General features: G+C 47.5%; 3 protein-coding genes across 16 annotated transcripts in view; 1 reads left to right on the plus strand and 2 right to left on the minus strand.

Moving 5' to 3' along the window:
• The window catches only part of MLF2 (myeloid leukemia factor 2), an 18,060-nt gene extending 15,857 nt beyond the window's left edge, over positions 1–2,203 (plus strand). For 7 of the 14 annotated variants that reach the window (XR_011143501.1, XR_011143503.1, XR_011143504.1 and 4 more), the window contains 4 exons: positions 102–227; positions 580–739; positions 829–1,069; positions 1,614–2,203. Coding sequence is in view for 7 of the 14 variants with exons in the window: in XM_068957278.1 (XP_068813379.1) it covers positions 102–227; positions 580–739; positions 829–1,007 (465 nt within the window). In the remaining 7 variants the exon portion in view is untranslated. Of the gene's footprint in view, positions 1–101; positions 228–579; positions 740–828 lie in introns of all 14 variants that reach the window. The other 7 variants (XM_068957278.1, XM_068957269.1, XM_068957275.1 and 4 more) reach the window with 1 other exon arrangement.
• On the minus strand, positions 2,062–9,060 carry LOC104150748 (enhancer of split m7 protein-like). The gene is made up of 5 exons (XM_068957194.1): positions 8,915–9,060; positions 4,199–4,294; positions 3,863–3,944; positions 3,381–3,526; positions 2,062–3,297 (listed from the first exon to the last, which is right to left on the minus strand). The coding sequence occupies exons 1-5, from the start codon at positions 8,990–8,992 to the stop codon at positions 2,956–2,958; spliced, it is 744 nt and encodes a 247-aa protein (XP_068813295.1). The 5' UTR covers positions 8,993–9,060; the 3' UTR covers positions 2,062–2,955.
• Positions 9,061–14,137: 5,077 nt separating this feature from the next.
• Positions 14,138–17,179, minus strand: COPS7A (COP9 signalosome subunit 7A). Its single transcript, XM_068957301.1, has 8 exons — positions 16,965–17,179; positions 16,805–16,880; positions 16,337–16,425; positions 16,058–16,260; positions 15,478–15,583; positions 15,081–15,232; positions 14,689–14,754; positions 14,138–14,417 (listed from the first exon to the last, which is right to left on the minus strand). The coding sequence occupies exons 1-7, from the start codon at positions 17,124–17,126 to the stop codon at positions 14,715–14,717; spliced, it is 828 nt and encodes a 275-aa protein (XP_068813402.1). The 5' UTR covers positions 17,127–17,179; the 3' UTR covers positions 14,138–14,417; positions 14,689–14,714.
• Between the last annotated feature and the right edge of the window lie 3,927 nt (positions 17,180–21,106).

A 21,106-nucleotide genomic window follows, 5' to 3' on the forward strand; every position in this document is an offset into this window, starting at 1 on the left:
AATGTCTTACCACTTTGTTTTACAGAGAGAGAGAAGTAACTGGCATCTCTTCTTCCCTCCCCTTCTTGTCCCTTCTCTGTACTATTCTCCCCGTCTTTCAGGAGCATATGACAAGTGGTGCCAACTGCCAGACATTTACCTCGTCAACTGTCATCTCCTATTCCAACCTGGGCGATGGACCCAAAGTCTATCAAGAGACCTCGGAGATGCGTTCGGCACCTGGCGGGGTAAGGAGGAGATTGGAGCGTGTCTACCGAGCATTAGGCAGCTGGTTTTGCTGTGGGCGGAAAGACTTAATTTCATGGCGTGGTGCTGGCCACCCACAGCAGTTCTGCTTTGCAGTCAGTTGCTGTTTGAGGAACTCGGTGTGACTCGCTGAACCACGCTGAGGGCCATTGGGAGGGGATAGGAAGTACTGGCGGAGGGAATCCTTTTTTCCCCTCGTTATTATGTTGCTTCTGACATTCTGGGAGTGGCGGCGCTGTTATGTGACTGAAATACTGCAGGAAAGAATAGGAGAGCCTAATGGGGCTGGGAGAACGAACCAAAGTGTTATCCTGCATGGGAATCTGTCTGCAGATCCGTGAGACTAGACGGACTGTAAGGGATTCAGACAGCGGCCTGGAACAAATGTCTATTGGACACCACATCAGAGAGCGAGCCCACATCATGCAGCGATCCCGGAACCATCGTACAGGTGACCAGGAGGAGAGGCAGGACTACATCAATATGGATGAAAGTGAGTACTGTCTGTGTGCTTCTCACCAGCATACCCAGGTGCCACTTTCCCACCTCCTTCCCAGCTGAGCTTGTCCTTTCCTTATGTAGGTGATGCAGCTGCATTTGATGACGAGTGGAGGCGAGAGACATCTCGTTTCCGGCCGCAGAGGGGGCTGGATTATCGACGTCATGAAGGCGGTAATGGCCGCCGGGCTGAGGGGACTCGTCTTGCAATCCAGGGCCCTGAGGATTCTCCCTCCAGACAGTCCCGTCGGTATGACTGGTGAACGCAGAGCAGACTTTGTAGGGGGTGCAGTGTTGTCACCCCCAAATCTACCTACACGCTCTTGTAAGTCTTAACAAGTTTTTCTCATCTTCCACTGTGTGGTTGCCTCTTAGCCATATGATTTTTCTTTTCCTTGCCCGGTCTTGGCTGGAAATTGGTTTTCCCACTTAATCTGGAGAGCAGAGGAAGATGGGTGTTTTGAGTGGGGAAAGTGGAAGCTGTTCAAGTTAGCTTTGTCTTCAAGAAAAAAGTGTGGCGTGAGCCTTAAATGATAGTTGAAATAGTGTGAAATGATGTGGGAATCACAATCTCTAGAGACAAGCAGCTAATGTTTATATTGTCACTGTATGGAACTTAGAGCCCCTTTATAGTCAGTCCATCTACTTTTAGAGATGGAATCCAGCTGAGTTTTGGCAAGGCAGATAAGTGCTGGTGTCTGCTCTCTTGTGTTTTGAATGGGGTTCACTAGGATGTGATCTAGTGCTTGGAACGGGGGATTTGTTTTTATTCTTTCAACATCAAGTTTACACTTGTCTTTATCTACCTTCTGTGCTGCTTTCTAATCACCACTCTTTTTATATTCTCACTTTGTTTCCCTCGCTCCCAGGTACAGACAGTGAAACTCTGAAGCCCCTGCAAAGCACCACTTGGACCTTCCTCAAATTTAATATTAACCTCCCCCTCCACCCTTAAGAGTCTGAAACAAAGCAACTAATCTTCTGCATTGCTCTTCTTGCCCCATTTGGGTGCTACAGTAGGGCATGGAGAATCTCACTGACGTGCAAGGAACGCATTCATTGCCCATCCCCTTTCTGCTCTCCCTTGGTTCTGTTCTTTCTGCCATTAGTGGTGGGCATGAGGAGCTGCTGCCTTGCCTCTTCCATCCTTTCCACTTTTTCTGTGCTGGGTTGGGCTGGTTCTGAAGTTTGTATTTAGTCCCCTGTGAAACAAAAGAGGAAATTCTGCTAGAACCCTGTGTTAGTCCCCTCACTGGGATAAAAGCTTCTATTCCCCTCCAGCTCTTTGGTGCAGCTATGGAGAAGCAGAAGGATGTGTATGATAGGGAAGGGAGGAGCAGAACAAAAGCTGGACCAGCCTGTTGTCCCCCTGGCCCCTATTCAGACAGCTCCCCTACTTTTTTAATTTGTGAAACTTGTAACTAGATGTTTACTGAATAAAGAAACAAACTGTAAAGAATTGTTGGATCACTTCTTGCCTTCTGCTAATTTAAGTGTGCCTGCTGTAGAACTAAGTAACCTCTTTCATATCCTTGGGAAATTGGAAGGAAACTTGGTGTCTAACGCTTTTTTTTTTTTTTTTTTCCCCTGTAAAGCCTTCCCCTGTAGTTACAAAATGATGAAATAGTACATAATGACAACGTGGAAGTTGTAAAAGAAAACCCGGGAACCCACCACATGTAAAAATACCCTTTAATTGCTGTCGTTTCACAGTGCCCTCCAAGGGGATTTGTTGGTGTTCATTGCTTCCTCATCATCCTATGCAGCCCTGAGCGGGCTTCTGGGATCCCTGAGCAATCTAGGGACTATCTCCGCTATTTTCTCATTATTTCTCTGCAGCTGAGGCTGATGTTGTTTGAGGCTCTTATTAATGGTCTTTTCTTACTTCTTCGGTATTAGGTGAAACTTAAAAAGCATTAGTTAGAAAGGCAGCCATTAGGAACACAGGACTGTAAAAGATCTCCTGGGCTCTTGAGGCAGTTCGCTGCCACAGCAAACACTGCTATGTAAACCCTTTCATAAATGTGTTTGGAACAGAACAAAGGAAATGATGCGTGACTTAAATCTATTTGCACATGCTGTGCAGGATCTTCCTAGGTATTCCCATGCTGTACATCTGGGCGCTAATAGGGTGATAGGCGCATCACTAAGTACCGATTCTCTTGCCTTGAAAATAGGATGTAGAATCTGGCCCCTTAAAATTTGGAGTTCTCACGTGCTCCAGCCTTTAGGGAAGCACAGAGGCTTAGCTGAGGGCAGGCTGTGTCCCCACATCCACGCTTTGACCTGTCCCATAGAAAACCCCAATAAGGTTAGAGTCCTGTTCTTTAGGTGACAGCTCACCAGGGCCTCCATATCTGGGCTGCAGTTGGAGCGGTCTCCAGTGTCTGGGAAAGCGAAGGGAGGAAACTTGGTTGAGACAGTGAAGTAAGCGTTGGAGGAGGATAAGCCAGCTGCCTCCTGGGAGTTGGTTGAGTCTCTGCAGGTGTCATAGTTAAGGCAGGTCCTGAAGACAGCAAGCCCGAAGGAGCAGCTACCTGGAGAAAAGCAGGGCTTTGGAGGGGTTTAGTGGTGGGCAAGTCACCTTGGGGTTGCCAGACTTTGGGAGAAGGAGCTGGAGCAATAGCAGCCTTCACCTTGGTGGTAGTCTCCAGCTGACGCAAGATGTGGGATCTGGTGTTTTGATCCAGCGAAGAACCAACTGAGCTTAGAAAGGTGCTTACAGCGTTGAGACAGTGGCGGTAACCAGCAGCAAAGTCCTGGCCGTTTTTTGAGACAATGTCTGAGAATGAGAATAGGGAGTGGACATAGCAGGGGGAAGAGTTAACTTCGAACTTTAAAGATGTGAGGATCCATCTGTTCTTTGTCAAGATCAGGAATTCCATGCCCAAAGACAAAAGTGTGGCAGCAGTGATGTTAGTGGCATAACTTGTTCTAACAGTGACTCCCCACAAACTGGAATGACGTGTAAGCAGCCATGCCTCTCTCTCAGAGAGACATAGCTTTATTTGGATTCAGCCCCTCTGCCCAGTTAGGTGCCACCCCAATTACAGATCTTGAACCACTTTCTGCTCTTGCACTCTGGGTGGGGAGGGGGAGGTGACAAGAAAAGATTTACCTGGCTTCTTGAGCCGTGCTAACTGCTGTACAGTCATTTCCAAGATCTCGGCCTTCTCCAGGCGTGACAAGGCTCTGGTATTCTGACAAAATGGAAAAGAGAGTCACTTAGAAAAATATCCTATGTTAATGATGAGAAGCAAAAGCAGGAGCCCAGGAGAGAGTTCTAGAGATTATGAATCAAAAAGTGTGTATAGGAAGTATATTGGAGAGCTCTCTCTTTTGCTAGTCTGCAGATTGTGGCAGTATGGAAACCTCTGACTTCAGGTTGTTTTTGAAAGAAGGGGGGGTAGTAAAGCTCCTTTGACTCCTCCAATCACAGAAGGCAGTTCTTTACCTGCTGCTCTGCTGTCTGCTGAAGAAGCCTTCTCAACTGCTCCAGGCTGGCATTAATCCGGGCACGGCGACGCTTTTCAATCAGTGGCTTGAGGGACTGGCGAAGAGGAAAGAAGGTAAAGGTGAGGAGGAAGACTGCAGATCTGTATCTCGGTGGGAATAACATCTACTGTCATTGCTGCCTTTTGCTGAGTCAGTACTACTTGGGGCTTTGGCCAATACCCTGGTTTGATTAACATTGACTAACTCATCACTGAAGTAGGATGTTGAAATCCAAAAGAAGGGCGTACAGAGCATTGCAAGGAGACGAGAAAAAGCTATGCATGCACAACCGTTCAGTTATTCCTCTTCTGTCTTTAGGCATTCTCTGAGGAGCTCTAAGTTGTTTTAAGTAAGCAGGTGTAGTCTGTGTGCGCAGAAGGTGCACTGCTTTAATTGAACTGTCTGAAAGCAAGAACACCCACACAGTTAGAAAGCCCACTTTTGGTTAAACCACTATAACTTCTGCATTTAGACCACACCAAAGTTTGGATACTTTTTCCCCCCTAATCTTGGCACATTCATTACAGTTTCAAGTAGGAATGGTTCCCTATTACAAATAGCCCGTGCGTTGTATCAGGGCAAGCTGAAGGGCTGGGATGAATCTCGTACATTTCTGAGACTTCTATAAGAACTCCTCCAACCAAATGGAGAAAGGTAAGATTGGGCGTTCCCAATATGAAAGTCAAAGAAATAAAGTTTGTGTAAGATGCAAAGGGCATGCTTCCGAGTCATCTTTATCCATCTGAAGAAGATAAAAGCAATTCTCACTCCTCTTCCCATAGCTATCAACTTCAAATGGGACTTGTTGAAGCATCAGAGCAATGCAGTTCAGTGGTATTTATGGGTCTTGCTGAAGAAATAGGTCTTCAGGTAAGGCACCTGAAAAAAGGGGGCCTGTCATGTCATGCAAAAAAAAAAAAAAAAAAAAAAAAGGTAAGCAGAATGAGGGGTAATGGAGAGAAGCAGGAAACCCTGGCAGAAAACTGAACGAGATGGGTAACATAACCCAAGATTAGCTACACGCAAATAGAATATAGTTTTAATCAGTAATATTAGCTTAAGGTAAAAGACTGGCAATCCAAACAGTTTAAAACAAACAAACAAAAAAAAAGGATATAACGGTTATGATGTTCTCACTCTCACCTTCTCAAAATTGTTCCTGTAATATTTTCTGATGAGATCATAGGTTGGGTTAACAAAAGCAATACAGAAGCTTAAAGTTATGCCAGCACAAGGTAGCTAACTTAATCATGCAAGACTATTCTCTAATTTAAAAAAAAATTAACAAGGGGACAAATATTACAAATTCTAGTTGACTGATAGTTTTCAAAGAACGGAACCTAGCATAGGGAAATATTTCTAGTGGGATGCTATTCTGAAACTAATGCTCATTAGTATCTTGATTAATGGTCTGAAAGAAGGTATTAAACCAGTTCTGATGAAACTTTCAGAGGACACAAGGAAAGATGAAGGTGATAAATGATGGGAAAAGATGAGCTGCACAGAGCCATCTATATCCATTGGTATGGTGTTTATTTATAAACAGTAAGTATTTTTGGCTGCACTGAAAGCAAAAATACATTCATCTGGGAACATAAATGTAATCTGTGCTCTTTCAAGATGGAGGACTTGTCTTCTGGAAGCTCTGGAGGGACTCCAAAAAAGGATTTGGGAATTGTGAGATAACCAAGTTAACCAAGGATGTTACTTGCATATTTCTTCAGCTGTGGGGATGGGTTATACTTGGATGCATTAGCCTGGGGACATCAAGTAGGGAGATTTCACCACAATAGTGAAACCAGTGCGTAAGCACTGGCTAATCCAATACCAAACATTAGAAGGACTCAAGAAGGGAGCAGCATGGATGACTTGAAGCCTGGAAAAGCTGACTGGCACCATAAGATTCAATGAACTCAGGCAGTCTAACTTGAGCATGGGCTGGCATTACCTATATGGGGATGAAGTTTCTAACGGTAGAGGGCTCTTCAGCCTGGCAGAAAACCTGAAGCTACCTAATGCTGCAAATGGAAATGAGGTGCAGACTTTCGGTAGAGCGATGATTAGACCAGTGTATGTGGCTTCTCCAGCTTTTGCTATTCCTAAACCTAGATGGGATGTCTCAAGCCGAAGTTAGCTGATACAAGAATTGCGTGAGCTAGTTCTTTGCTACGCAAGAGGGCAAACTACGTGATTATACTGGTCCCTTCAGGCTTTAGAAATCTATGAATTGGAGAGGGAGCAGTGCTAGGCTGCCAGGAAATGTGGGAAGCAGAAGAAGAGAACTGGTGACTTTGCAAATATTTCAAAGAGGACAGGAGAAAAGCCCAAGTTGCAGGAAAAAGATATCTGTTGGCACAGCGTTCTGCTTGGGAAAGAAATGCGTACTTGGGTGAGGAAAGAGTATAAAATCCCCAAGACAAATGCCATTAGACTCCAGTGGTGGGGAACAACAGGATTTAGACTAGACCTCAATATAGAGTCTAGCTTAAAATCAGCTGCAAGATTTTGCAATTATTGTTAAATTTCCAAACGTTTCTAAAAAAAAAAAAAAAAAACTTGACTGTATTTTTGAACCCCAACTTAAATGTAACTAAGTATTTTTTTTTCCTCCCGGCGGGAATTTTCTTTTTTAGAGACAACATTTCAAAAAATGTCCCCATGGGGAAACTCCATTTAGATTATCGTTACTTCCACTATCTCCTTACATCTGGCTGTTTTGGCTGACTAGTTTATAAATCCTGGGGATGCTTGATAAAAGATTTGGGGCCTGGAGGGGAAGAGGAATGAAATATATGCTACTTATCTCCAGCTGCTAGTGCCACAGTGATCAGAGGTAAGCTGAAAGCAGAGATACTAGCCTCATAATATCCATCCCTTATTAATAGGAGGAAAAGCAAAGAAAAATTATTAAAAAAAAAAAAAAAGGATGCATTGCCAAACTGGATCAGTGTATTACACAGGAGGAAGTAGATGGTCTTAAAGACCTCACTAACAGAAAAGGGATTGAAGTTAGTAGCCCAAAGTCAAACATAAAGGCACATAGGACTAAAATCAAGACTTTCTTGGCTATAAACTAGAGTTTATTTGATTATAAGCAGCAGAAAAGAAGAAAGACTCAAAATCACCGGTCAGTCATATGATGACTGTAAGCATCTACTGAGGCACCAAGGAAAAGACAAATGCAATCAGGAAGGTATTTCTAGTAGCTATAGGTATGTATTACTGTTGCTGTGCAAGATGCTGATATGACTTCACCTGTGGACAAGGACTGTGTTTGTTTCTAGCCAAGAAAGCTGAGTTCAAAGAGCAAGTAAGAGCTTGTAGGATGGCCTGTGGCACAGAGAGCTCACCAGGTAAGAGAGGACTGGTTTGTTTAGTTAAGCAAAGTGAAGTCTATACACAAAGGAGATAAATACTAAGGAGGAAGAAGAGCAATTTAAGCTAAAGCCACATTGGCACAGCAACAAGTGAATACAAATTAGTTGTGAATACATTTAAGCTGGAAATTAGAAAAAGTTTGTAACCACTACAGCAGGCAGATTCTTTCAAGAATCTGAAAGAATTCTTTCAGATTCTGGGGCAGCCTTTCAAGAGAACTAGTGCAGACAATAAAATTAACCAGTTTTGGGTCAGCAGTTGAGAAATTTCTGCAAGGGATTGCAACACAGCACCTGCAACAGGACGAGATCCCATTCTGCCACCAGGAGGCCCCATCTTGTTTCTGTTCCTACCAAAGAGAACATCCTTCTTCCCTCAGTGCTCTGAATCCATTGCTAAAGGCTTCAGAGGCAGCTGCAGGGAATCCTGCAGGAGGCAGGGCAAAGTAAGCCTTTCCCAGACATATTTTCTCCTGATCTGAACTGGCTGGAGCTTCATTGTGTCTCAGAGCCGGAGAGCCTGGAGTTGTTTTTAACACATGCACAAACACAATAACAACTCTGGACATTCTTGTTATCCATATAAGGTGCACAACCCTTGAGTCCTGCTGACGTTTCAGTATCTATTGAATTCATCACAATGTGAATATAACTGCACATTGCACAAGAATTTTGTTGCAAATGCACTCCTTTCCCCTGGCCGGCAGAGATTCTGCCACCAGCTGTTCCCAGAAGAGATGGCAGATGAAAATCCAGTGCAGTCCTACATTGTTCTGGCAGGGATGCTCCTGAAAAACTGGAGCAGTCATGGAGAGAAACATCCAAGAAGTGGGTGGCTGAAGAACCTGTAGTGAACCTGAGCGGTTTTGCCGAGTATTACAGATAACCAGCTGAGCAAGGACTAGTACTAGGAAAAGGCCTCTCCAAGGGGAGACATTAGTAAGACCCATTCTCCCTACCCAAGCAGTGCTGTTCTGCACCTTTAACTTCACTTTGGGTTGTACACCTTTAACTTCAAGCCCACGCCAGAACTAGCACAACCCCTCCATGCAAACGGGTTACCTTGGCTTCCTTCTGCCCTTATTTTTATTTCGACCTCATTTCTCCTCTGTTCCTTCCATCCCACTGGCCCATTTTGAAGGAGGATTTCCACAGTGCCTCCAGCCAGCCAGGGCCAGGAGGGGAGATGGCAGAGGGTGCCAGTGAAGGGCACAGACTGGCACCCTGGGGCAGCACAGCCAGGCACCTTGGGGCAGCACAGGGGCCCTGTGAGCCTACCTGCCCCGCTCCACCCTCACCTTCCTGCAGAGGCTCCGTGGGGGCTCAGTGCCCTGTGTGGGGTCCCCGCGCTGGCCCCGCTCCTGCGCCTCCTCCATGGCCTGTCGTCGTGCTCCTCCGGCCAGCGGCGGCCTGGGCTCTGCTCAGCCCCTCTCGGACCAGGCTGGGCTGGGTGTAGGGGGAGGGGAGAGCCGGGGGCCACCCCCGGCGCTGGGACGCCTCCGGGAGCCGCCCTGCAGCCCGCCCCCGCCACGCATATCCCTCTCCCAGACCTCAGTTATTCAGCCAAAAAGGGCATCGGAGAGGGGTGGAAGGGGCAGCCTGGGCAGAAGGCTTCTCCCCTCCTTTCAGTATTTGATGGGAGCCAGCTTGGTCTGGCTTCAAGCTGGTGAGGTACAGGAGAGCGGGCTGCTGAGAGATGGTGTCCCTGCTTCAGGCACTGGCCCCAGGGATGGGGAAACTAGCTGTACTTCAAACTGGAAACGCGTCTTTGATCCTTTGGGTCATGTATGTCCTAAACCAGGCCTTCTGAAACCTGCTGTCAAGAGTCTTTCCCCTCCTCCCCCTACAAACCCTGCACAAATAAGGTTAGGTCATTTTTGACAAACACTTTGATATGCAATAGCCCATCTGAGAAAACCCTCATTTGGCTCATTTGGGGATCAGAGACAAGGGCAGCCTCAGCTACCTTGGCTAACAAAATTGCCATTGCCTTCCATTGAAGGGAGCCCTTTTGAAAGCTATTAAACATAAAGACGCCATCTCTGACTCCGTAAGTCCTCGAGCACATCTCATTGGAGGATAGGAGAATACATGGGCAAGTTCTGCAAGGTGCTTGCCATGTTCTCATGCTTTTCCCTGGTCACCAGGTATAGACCACTGCTAGAGGTAGGATGTTGGGCTTCTTGGACCTTCACTGAGACCCAGTACTCTGTTCTTACGACTTACCCATCTCTTTGTCCTTCATCCTGGACCCCTCTTGAACACCCACCCCCAACTATCCCTTGTACTTCCTACTGCAGCCTGACTCCCCACCACCACCCTCCCACCCCAGTCCCCTGAGGGGCTTAAAAGGGATTTTTGAGCTCTTCGCTGATAGCTGCTAATGCCTCAGCTTAGCAGAAGTGTGTGGCTGTAACCGATAGCAGGAGCCACGAGAAACCTGGAAGAATTTCTGCAGGGCCTGGGGGTGGGGATGAAGGGGGAGGGAAGGCTCACTGCAGCCTTAAAGCTTCCCAGTCAGGGGGGAGATGCTGTACAAGAAGAGGAACAGCCATATCCTTGAAAGAAATCCCCTGCCCCAACTAATTCAATAAGGAGAATTATTATCATTAATCCCAGTTCCCAGTAAGACTCTGGAGGTATTTCTTAGAACAAGACAGCTGGGGGAGCTGCTGACAAAATTCCGACTTCGCACTCCACAGCTGGGCATGAATAGGAGGTGGGGGACAGAGCAATTTGGAGTCTGTCCTACCTCCTGCCCTTCTCCCTTATTTGAACCCTGATGTCAAAGTCCTACACCAGTCCTATAATGCATAACAAGGAGTTGCAACAGATCACTGTTCAGGATTCCTTAAACTTGTATTGTCAGGGCTGGCAGATTTCCTGCTCCTAAAGCCAGGACTAACACGCATCTCCATATCCCCTCTTCTGCCATCCACCTAGCCTCATTCCTTTGCCAATGCTTAAGGTGTCATGCCTCCAGATCTTTGGGCTTGGCTCTACTCGGCCTGCTTTCTCAATCTTTTCTTTGGGAGAAAACAGGGTTAAAAACACACAGACATTTAAAATTAAAATGAAAACTTAAAATAATAATGCTCAGTACTTATCTCACTCTCACCATCTTCAAAGTGATTTACAAATGTTAACTAATTAATTAATCTTCACATCCTCCCTGAATGAAATTCAAAGTCATGGCTGAAGTGAGCAGGAAAATAAAAAGCCAGGCTTTTCAGGTGAAAGGTGAAGGAAACCTATGACCCTGCCTGGTGTTTGCCATCAGGCAAGGCAATTTGCAGCAATATTTTCCTTCTGCACTAAACAGCTCTCATTTATGTTTCAGTCATAAAAAGGGTCTAAAATAATTTTTATGCTGTCTTCTGTTTTCCTTTTTTTAATTGAGGTCTTAAAAGGTGTTCCCTTTGAAGTAAACAAAATGGAAGACTTTCAGGGCTGTGCAAATGCCCCTCGATCAAGTACATTTAGTCTGAAACTCTTCTGAAATCCACAACACAACCAGCCTTGAGAGGTGCAAAGACGAAAAAGGGAGGAGGGAGCAAGGCCTATGACTGCGCTTATCAAATGCCCTTACAGGAGAGTCGAGCTGAACCTTGGGCAGGGACAGAGGGAGGGAGGGAGGGGCAAAAACAGTGCCACAAAATAAAGTTATGGCTGAAGCCCAGAGGCAAACCTACACTGCCTTTACTAAGATAACAAACGCCTGCAGAGCCATGAGGATATCTGAGCCTTGGGTTTCAGCATGGCCTAGAAGCTAGCGTAACAAGGCCCCATTCGGGCCCCTGCTTCAGCCTGCCCTTTGCTTGCTATTAGCCAGGCACCCAGTTTCTGTGCTCCTCAGATTAAAGCAAGTAGGTGTATGTGAACTGACTCAGAGCTCAGTTGCTCCTTTGCATTAATGTGTGCACATGAAGGGTGCTCATATAAGAATATTACAGAGAATAACCAGCATGGAGCTCTTGGTACCAATTTAAGGAGCAAAATGGGCTTTTCTGACTCGACTTCTAGACTCTGAAGCCAGGATTTAAACTGTGGACCCAAGGTGTTTTCAAAAAACCTCCATACCTAATGCCCACAACGTGGTTAAAGAGAGCAAAGACTAACAAGTCAGAAAGAAGCCAAGAAACTTGGAACGCAGATTCTGGCACTGCTGGTAGCTCTGCAGGTGTTCAGTACACCCTGCTGCTGCTGTGCCAGGTAGTTATATCTCCATAAGTGGCAACGTGACTCTTATGAGGCACAAATATCCCCATCCATTACTGGTTACTTCAGATCTCCCTAGAGGTGCCACCGCTCCATCCCTATTACAGGGATTCATGTCAAAAGGTCGGAGTGACTGTGAAGTGCCTGGCTCCCTTTCCCCTTGGATCTCAACGGTCTTTTAATACTTGTGCTTTGTCTTGCTCTTCCGCTTCATCGGAGAGCCCATTCTTCGCTCTTTCCTTAGAATCACACCTCCAATGCCTTTACCAGAGGCTCCTCTTTCAAAGGGCACGACCTGCCACAGACATTTGGCAGGTGCTCAGGGCTTGCCAGGTATCACGTCCCCTGTTAGCACCTCCGACCCAGACTAGCCTTTCCTAAGGAGGTGGAGAATTTGATGCACACAGACATTACTGCTTCTCACAGACAATTGCAAATACGCAGAGTATGGTCACCTTCCCCCTCCTCCCAAGACAGACAAAGGTGATGTGCCGCAGACAGGAGAAGCCTCAAGATAATTTAAACAAAAGATAAAAGTATAATCACAGCCTCTCCCTGCATTTTATAGAAAACATGACTTGTCAAGTAAACTCACTATTGCGCCTAACTAGTCAGACCTCTTCAGGTGATTTGGAGCAGAACAAGCTTAGCTCCCCCCTCACTCTCTCCTACAGCTGGATTTGCATCTTCTGCCTGAACATCATCATGCCAAGGCCCTCCTACTCAGCGCTTCCTTGCCAACCAACTACACCTAATAGGCTTGATGCACAGGGTCACAGAACAGGGGAGAGGTGTTGGGCCATGCAAGCTCTGAGCAACACCTCAGCCAGTGACAACAGTCACCCAGGAACAGCTTGACACATCCCTGTCCCTGGCACAACATGTTGGTATATCCCTGCCCTGTGACCCCCACACACAGACCTTGTTCACGGGCAGGGAAAGAAGCTGCTTATGAGTTTATGGGTTCACAGGACAGTGGGGTTTCCCAGTGAAGGTTAGTGCTGTGTTACAACAGTTGCAAATCAGTAAATAAAATGGCAATATGGCACAAATTAGCTTTTTGCGAGGCATGAGCACTGAGATGACATAACGCCTTACCACCATCAAAAGAGAGACGGTCTCACCCCCACCACAAATCTTGCTCCTATCTATACGGTCCTTATCTTCTGCCTTCACTCCGATTCTCACTGGAGCATCTGCATAGGAAGCTGAAACAGCTCGCTAACCCAGACAAAAATTAGCCCAGGCTAACGAACGGATAAAGTCTCACCCTTGCAGCCAACCACCAGGGCTTTTTGTTGTAGTTGTCAGATAAGTTTTCTGCCAGTTTGCTGACACACAGCAGTCCAGGTTCAGGGAATCAAACATTATTAGCACTGGCATAAAGCAAGAAGCAGAATCAAGTGGGGGCAGGATTCAATGTATGTCAACTTAGATCAGCTTCCATCAACAGCAGTTTGACACTCACATCTGCCTGACTCTGCATCAAGCCAGTCTCAGGGATGCATCCTCTGAAGAACCAGATGAGTTTTTCTGGTCATCTCACAGCAGTCAATTACATTAATGTTTATTTTCAACATAAACAGACATTACATCACCTAGGAACAGGTAAAACAGGATATATTCTACAAAGACTTACACTGATTGGCATTAACTAAGTTACTCTTGATTCTTTGTCACACAAGTACCATATCCCTTAATACTGACAAAAAAAAAAAAAAAAAAAAAAAAGAATGTTTTCCCAGTCTCTGCACCTTCCTAGTGCTCCGAGACTCATTGAAAATAATGTTTTGAAAATTCTGGATGCAAATAAATTACATAAGATAACTTAAGAATACCTTTTCTTCATTGATAAGGCAAAGGAAATCATTCAATAGGGCATCTCTCACCACCTAGCTTCTCCCCCTTCCTCTCTAAAAGTATCTTCCTCAAGATGTTCTTGCAGATTCACCAAAACTGGGGGATAAACGGTGCTATTAATGAATTAAATCCTCCCATGAGGGAGATGAGTGTTTCCTCAAAGTTCAGAAGCACTGTAAGGCCAGTCTTAGCCCTTCTCCAGATCAACAGCAGTTACAGATCCTAAATAGAAACTCCTCACATAAAAGCTACGATTCATTCCTGCTTTACGGATCTTCAACCCAATATAGCTGCAGTAGCACTTCCCTTTTGTGCAGGAAGTGAGTATTTTGAGGGCATTCCATGCATAGATGGGACAGAGGTTTTCAATACCGGAAGTTATTCTGCTACATCCAGAATCAGCATGCATGAGGCATAATGAGACACCACTGCAGGAGCACAAGTTTGTATAGATATGTCCATAGATCTGTATTTTTATTATTTTTATAGATATTTATAATATATTTATATATTTTTTTTTAAAAGAATCCCTTCAAAAACTACCCTCCCACCCAGCAAAACAAAGATAAAACAATCAAAGATGGCAGCTGCATCCTGGAGCAAAGCGTCCCAGGGGTCTCATAGAGCCAAAACGATTGCTGAGCACCACACACACTTTCCAAGCTTCTGTCATGCCCTACTGGTGCAAAGGTGACTGGCAGCTCTCTGGCTCTTTAAATTTATCTGTCGAAAGACAAGGAGAGAAGAAGAGAGAGAAACATATGGTCGTGGTGATGGGGGCTTGAGGGGTAAGGGAAACAGCAAGGCATACAGCTTAGAGGGTAAAATGCTATGATAGAGAAGAGGGATAGACTGGCTGGGAAGGAAGAAGCCAGGAAAGAGAACAAACATGCAGGAGAATTAGTTGGAGAGATGGATCTTGGAGATGAGTTCAGAAGCATCACACTTGGGACCCTTGCTACCCTCCTTCCCCCCCAAAATCTCTCCCTCTCACCCTCCCAGTTGTGAAGGAGGATCCAACTAGTTTGATTTAGACCAAATCTTCGCGCTGCCCCGGAGCCTGTGGAGAGAGAGAACATTTCAGAGTGGAGTACTAAGGCTCATCCCCGACTTCCTTTTCCAAATGCACACAAAGGGGCTTCTCGGCAGCAGCAGGACAGAACACAAGGAAGGCTTATGAACTCGGCTTCAGACCAAGAACTGCACGCATTTCCCTCCAAATTAGTAGGAGGCAGAGCTCAGTTGGGACTACATCTGTGACCATCCCATGTCCAGGGAGCAGAGCCCTGCAGTCAGTAACCTCATTGCTTTGAAACAGCAATTCCATCAGTTCACTTCCTCAATATACACAGACAGTGGCTACGTTCAGTTGCCACCACTCCTCACCCTTTGGCTTTGGAAGTTTTCTTGCTAGCCTGGCGCTGGTTGGTGCCAGGGGCTGGCTCCCTGAGCTCTGTTAGGTGCTGTTCCGGGTCTTGGGATGTGGCTGCTGCAGCAGCTGCTGTTGTCACTTTAATTGTCTTCTTCAGATTTGCCACCTGCCATATTGGAAACGCAAGAACCAAACAAACAGGTCAAACGAAAGAGCTAATGACTATCCAGATCTCTGTACTGTGGAGGAGCATTTAGCTGATTTAGAACTCTTCAGGCACAAACCCCTGGGGTCCTGGCCTAAGGGAAAGGCAATGCCTTACTTGAGCAAAAACAGTAACAACCACATGGTACTGTTTCCAGTCATTTTTAAAGTGAGTGGAACTGGCTGCTCCCTCCCTAGCCCACTCACCTCGCTCTCTATCTGCTGCTTAAGCGCCAGCTGTTGCTCTTTATGCTGGTTGGCTCGGCTAACCTGTTCTTCGATGCCCGACAAGACAACTTCACAGCCTTGGCACCTGTAGAGAAGACATAAGACTGAACGGGCCAGAAAGATTCGCATAGCACAGAAAGAAAAGTGAAAGACAACAGATTTCAACTCTAGAGGCCAATGAGACTGGAAGGTGATGACTAAACCAGGCAGGGAAGACACAGGAGGAGCAGTCCCATGTAATAACGTCGTGACACTATTACATGGCAGGGGGGGCAGGAGACAAATCACAAAGTGACGCTAGATTAGGAGCTATACAGATGTATACTCAGGAAGCCTCCTGCCAGGAACCACAACTGTGCAAAAGTTGCTGAGCTGTCATCACCCCTCCAGAAGCAAATAGGGGAAGTGAAAAATTATTTTCCATTGCCGTATGGGAAATGGGATTGAGTAGACCAACCTCAAAACACTACTCCCCTCAAAGAGGGGCAGAGAATCTGGGGAAGCCCCTGACAACTCCTTCAACCTTTTTAGGTGTTAGTATGGTGGGCTTCCTCCTCACCACTCCTGCAAGGTGCGGGTGATGGTGCTTAGCTCCTCCCTCCGGATGTCCCGCCCAATGCTGTAATCCACCTCCAGCCGCTGGTTCCGCTGGTCCAGGCTCCCGCGCAGCACATCCGCGTACACAGCCTCAATCACGAGGTCCTCCAGCTGCCGGACGTTCTTCAGCTGTAACTGTTCCAGCAGCACTGAATAGGGGATGCACTGTGGAAACAAGAAGGTAACTAGCATGAGCGAATCCCCACAGAAGAAGGACTGGGGGGAAAAACAGGGCTGTTACCTTGATCTTGGCAGCCAGAGTAACAACTGACAGGTGTCTCAGTTTGTTCTTCTGAGCCTCTGTCAAGGGAGGGAGGTTTGCTGCTTCAGCTATTCTCAAGGGAAAGAGGAGGGTATTAGACTTCACAAGTCCCAGTTTCCATCTCCCAGCACTGCCACAGAAGCATCTACACCATAACCCTTTCCTAAGCCTTCTAGATACCAGTGTCCCAAGCAACGCTTTGCCTTGACAAGCCACCACTGGTACCTCGCAGCTCAGAAGAGCTTTTCTGAGCCCTCTTTCCTAGTCAGTTCAGTGCCGTACATACAGAGGCCTCCACGCCTCCATGGGCACCTAGGCCCTCTCCGTGGCCCCCTAATAAAAAAAATCTTCCTCAAGATGTTCTTGGAGATTCGCCACATCGCGGGGGTGGGGGGGGGGGAGGGGGGGACGGCAGCATTAACGGATTAAACGCACAGCCGCACTCACCCAGGTAGTCCGCGTACGTCCCGTAGGCGAAGATGGTCAGCAGGCGCAACACGGGCGCGAACTCGCTGTCGGCCAGCTGCGGCCAAGAGCAGAGGGTCACCCCGCGCCACGGGCCGCCCCCGGCCCCTCACCCCCCACCCCGCCGGGCCGCCGGGCTCACCTCACGCACGGCCGGCATGTCCAGCAGCTCCCCGAACACGTAGATGCCCGGCGCCTCCAGCACCTGGTGGATGAGGCTGGCGAGGGCGGCGCCGCGGGCGGCCTTGGCCAGCAGCAGGAACTGCTCCTGGCTCTGCCCCGTCACCTTCCCCTCCGCCGCCATGGCGCTCCCGCCCGCCCGCGGCCCCCACGGCCCGGCCCGGCCCGGCCCCACCGCGCCGCAGCTCGGCCCCCCTCCCCCGCAGCTCCCCGCCCCGCGCCCTCTTCTCTATGGCAGCGACGTCGCAGAGCGGCCGCTTCCGGGCTGCTGGCACCGCCCGGCCTCGCCGCGCCGCGACACGCCCCCGCCCGCGACTGGCGGAGGCAGCGGCCAGTCCCGCCTCTACCGCTTTCCCATTGGCCAGCCTGAGGGGCGTGCGGCGGGGCCGGCACGGTGCGAGGGCGCCCCCCGCAGGGCGCGGTGGGGGCGCGGCGCCCCGCGCCCGACCGCGGTCCGCCCCGGCCCGGCCCCGGCCCCGGCCCCGGCCCCGGCATGGAAAGCTTCGCAACGCCCCCTCAGTTATCTCCTCACGGGCAAACGAGTTAGTTTAAGAGGCTCGGCAGGCCTCGCTGCGGGGGTTGGCCCTCTGCGAGGCGAAAGAAACGTTTTGGGTGGGGGTGATTGGGCTGGAAAGAGAGGGTCATTTTGTATAATCTTGATAGGTCTTGTCTTGTGCATCAATCGTGCGGTGGGCTGAGAGGAGTTGTCAGGGGGGCTGAGGGAGCAGAGGAGTCGGGAAACATTCATTTCCAGCCCCATACTGACTTTCCCACAGCTGGTTTCTTCCAGATTTCAGGGACATCTTGAGACGGAAGCAAAGGTGGCAACAGGCCGACAGGAGCAGCCGTCCAGCCGACGTGGTCTCAGGCAGCATGTTTTTACTATGTTCAAACTTGAGGCAGTCGGGCCAGGTTTGCACTCCAACACATGCTTGCGAGTAAGAGGTCTTCGGCACATATCAAAGACAGTGGAGTGGTCCGGTGCCAGACTTCTATACTATACGCATAACGTCTTGAAATCTTCACCTAGGTAACGTCTAAGTCTGTAAAGGCCTTACTTTCCTTCTCATTACTTGCTTTGATTCTGCTGCTTCTCCTGCAGCTGCTGTGGCTGGGTTTTGGAGAAGCCTCCTTTGGGGCACTGTGCTCCAAAACGCAGCCCGTGGCTGCTGCGAGGGCTCACGCTATCAGGTCTCGCAGCGAAGGTGCAGCCTGAGTAACGGGAGGGTTACTCCAAGCTCGTGTCTACAGCCATACGTGTTGTCCCGAGCCATATTCAGGGGGTTCAGCCTCTGAGGTGTGTTCAGTGTTTGGTCTCGGTGCTGAGGCTACTGCTGGAAGAAGAGAGCAGAGTGCCCACCGGCTAGCAAGCAGGCAGTGTCAGAGGTTGCCCTGCCCCAGATCCTCAGTGAACAGGGCCATAAGGAGCATTTCCTGTGCTCCGCCTGGGATAATGCGACTGAGATGCAGTGTCACTGCTCTGGGAGAAGATGAAGATCACAGTAGTCCAGTGAATCAGGGAAAGGCCACAGATGTGTATTCTCAGAGCTCACGAGGTCCTGGTTTCTCCATACAGCAGGATTACAGAGGAAGCAGGGCCTCTAAGGTAGGGTCGGAGCTGTGAAGGCAGGTTACAGGGCAGTATTAATAAGAGGTCTGTCTCCTTCATTCTTTTACACCTCTGTTTCTGTATTTAGGCCTAATTCACCCTGGCCTTACACCTGATGCCTTCATTTACACCAGCGCAGGGAGCATACAAATCAGGTTAAAATGTAACCGCGTTGACTTGTAGTGTTTTATTACTCTCTTCCCCACCCCCTTGCCAGCTTCTTCCATCTCAGTTTTATCTCTCTATCGATCTGTTTCCCTCACATTCTCTGACACGCTTGCTGCCTTTCATTATTAGTCAGATAAAGCTGGGCAGCCTGAGCATCCTCGCGGCACGATTCTGCCTCTGTCCTCCTCCTTCACTCTGACCCCCTAGGTCTGGTGTGCTGGATTAGATTGGTCCCCACGGTTGTTCTGCTCCCTCCTTGTCCTGCCTGTATTAACAAAGGCAAAGAAAAGAAGGTCTTGTGAATGAACCACATGCTGAGCTCTCCAGAGGAGAAGACCCTCCTCTTCTTAAAGTGTACAAACTCTCGCTAGAAGGCATTCACAACTTGCCCATAACTTGGCAAAGTCTTTGCCTCCTCCCTAGATCAGGGAATCAGGCACTGAGATTAAATTCCGAACTCCTGGAGTTGTTAACTCCCCTGCTATCATCTTGTTAACTGAGCAAACTCCTCTCTTTATGGCTACAGAGGAACTGTGAAATGTGATCTTTGTGTAATCTCAAGAGTCAAAAGTAAGAGGCAAAGAATGCAGATGAAAATATATATGGCTTTACAACATTTCATTACTTTTAAAGTAAATCTTATCATACTGGGAGGTTATGTGTTATTACTTCTGAGTGTTCAGGGTTGCTGATCGTCTCTGTAACCACCTCTAGCATCATCCCTCTCTTCTCTTGATCTTACTTTGATCTTCACAGAATGAACCCACCGTCCTCTCTCCCTGCCGTAGAACCACCTTCTTTCCCTGCGTCCTTACTGTCCCACTTTAAAGCCTGTAGAGTTATACTGTATCATTACAACTTGCTTATGTCTTTACTACTGCAGAATCTGAAGATCTTGTCCAAATGCTGAGGATATTTTTTCCCAGTTCTTCTCCAAACTAAGCCCAGGTCACATCTTCACAGATGTTTTTTTCACAGCTGTGCATAAGCACGACAAACTCTGAGCCAAAAACTTTTTGAGGACAAAGGAAGGTGGGGTGAACCTCTTGGATAGCAACATGATCCAGAAAGTTTTGAGCCCTATAACCCATACTTGGTTACTGCGCACAGGGACATAAGACTTGTATCTAATTATACCTAAGGTAGCCCGGTAGTAGTCGCTTACAGAGGAATTTAAGAAGAGGGTGACTGCGTGGTAACTTTTCCTCCCACATGCTCTCACAGCCTTCAGGAATTTGCAGATCAGGAATGATCTTCCAGACAGGCCTCCAGTCATGATTCAAAGACTTCAGGAGACAGAGGATATTTCACTTCACTTGGTAGTTTGTTTTTGTGATTAATCACCCTCCAGCGACTAGCTCTTGTTATTCTCTGCCAGCATACCTGGTAGACTTTTCCCTAGGAAGGAAGTGATACTGTAATCAAGTCATGTCTCTTTCTGCTTTTTGATAAATTAAACAGATTGACCTCTTCAAACTACTAAGATCACCAGCCGTCAGATCATTTTTGATTCAATGTTAATTTTAAAATATGGACCACAGAGTAGCGTGCAGTTTTCCAGGGTGGGACTCACTCATGTCGCAGGGAGAGGTGTAATCATCTCCTTACGTCTCCTCCTTAGTCCAGCATTTGCATGCCAAGGATCACATCAGATCCGTTGCTGCAGCCTGGCACACCAGGCCTGTGTTGATTTTTCTGCCTGTTATGATCCCTAAATCTTTTTCTGAACACCTCTTTTCAGGACTGAAAGTTCTCTGTAGATATGGAATTTTTTTCCTGTTCATAGCTGTGCGATTTGCTCTTGACTATCTTAAAAGAAGTTTTATGTGAATGACCACCTTACTGAGAGCAGTCGGTCATTCTATGCTGTTTCTAGCCTCATTATTTTTAACACTCTAAAAATATTTGTGTCATCAGTGAATTGTATTAGAGTGAACTTTACATCTGCTCCCTAAACACTGAAGAAAATGGTGAATCATGCCTGACCCAGGCAGGACTCATTCCTGCAGAAGCACATAAGAGACACTGCTGCTCAATGGTGGGCTTCCAGGGACAAGCCCTTTTGCATTTTTAGGTAGTTAAATGCACTGAACCAGCTCACTTAATCTCCTGATTTGTTAACATTGCATAACGCTATTTTTTTCACCAGAATGCTTTGGGGTATTAATGCTTCCAAAAGCCTGGATAGATCTAAGTCGTCACCTTTTCCAAACAGACCTGTAGTCACATCAAAGCCTAACAAGAACAAAACAAGTTTATGCAGCAAGATCAGTTTCTTACAAAATCATGCTGATTGGCGTTGACTGAAGAATCTCATATCAGCTCCT

The sequence above is a fragment of the Struthio camelus genome, chromosome 1 (assembly GCF_040807025.1).
Source record: "Struthio camelus isolate bStrCam1 chromosome 1, bStrCam1.hap1, whole genome shotgun sequence".
NCBI lineage: Eukaryota > Metazoa > Chordata > Aves > Struthioniformes > Struthionidae > Struthio > Struthio camelus.

Coding starts and splice junctions, on each gene's coding strand:
- COPS7A (XM_068957301.1), bottom strand. CDS start 17,126: ATGGCGGCGGAGGGGAAGGTGACGGGGCAGAGCCAGGAGCAGTTCCTG. Junction 16,881..16,964: donor ACATGCCGGCCGTGCGTGAG/GTGAGCCCGGCG, acceptor TCTTGGCCGCAG/CTGGCCGACAGCGAGTTCGC. Junction 14,755..15,080: donor AAAACTTCCAAAGCCAAAGG/GTGAGGAGTGGT, acceptor CTCTCTCCACAG/GCTCCGGGGCAGCGCGAAGA.
- LOC104150748 (XM_068957194.1), bottom strand. CDS start 8,992: ATGGAGGAGGCGCAGGAGCGGGGCCAGCGCGGGGACCCCACACAGGGC. Junction 3,945..4,198: donor AGCAGACAGCAGAGCAGCAG/GTAAAGAACTGC, acceptor CCATTTTGTCAG/AATACCAGAGCCTTGTCACG. Junction 3,298..3,380: donor AGCTGGAGACTACCACCAAG/GTGAAGGCTGCT, acceptor ACCCCTCCAAAG/CCCTGCTTTTCTCCAGGTAG.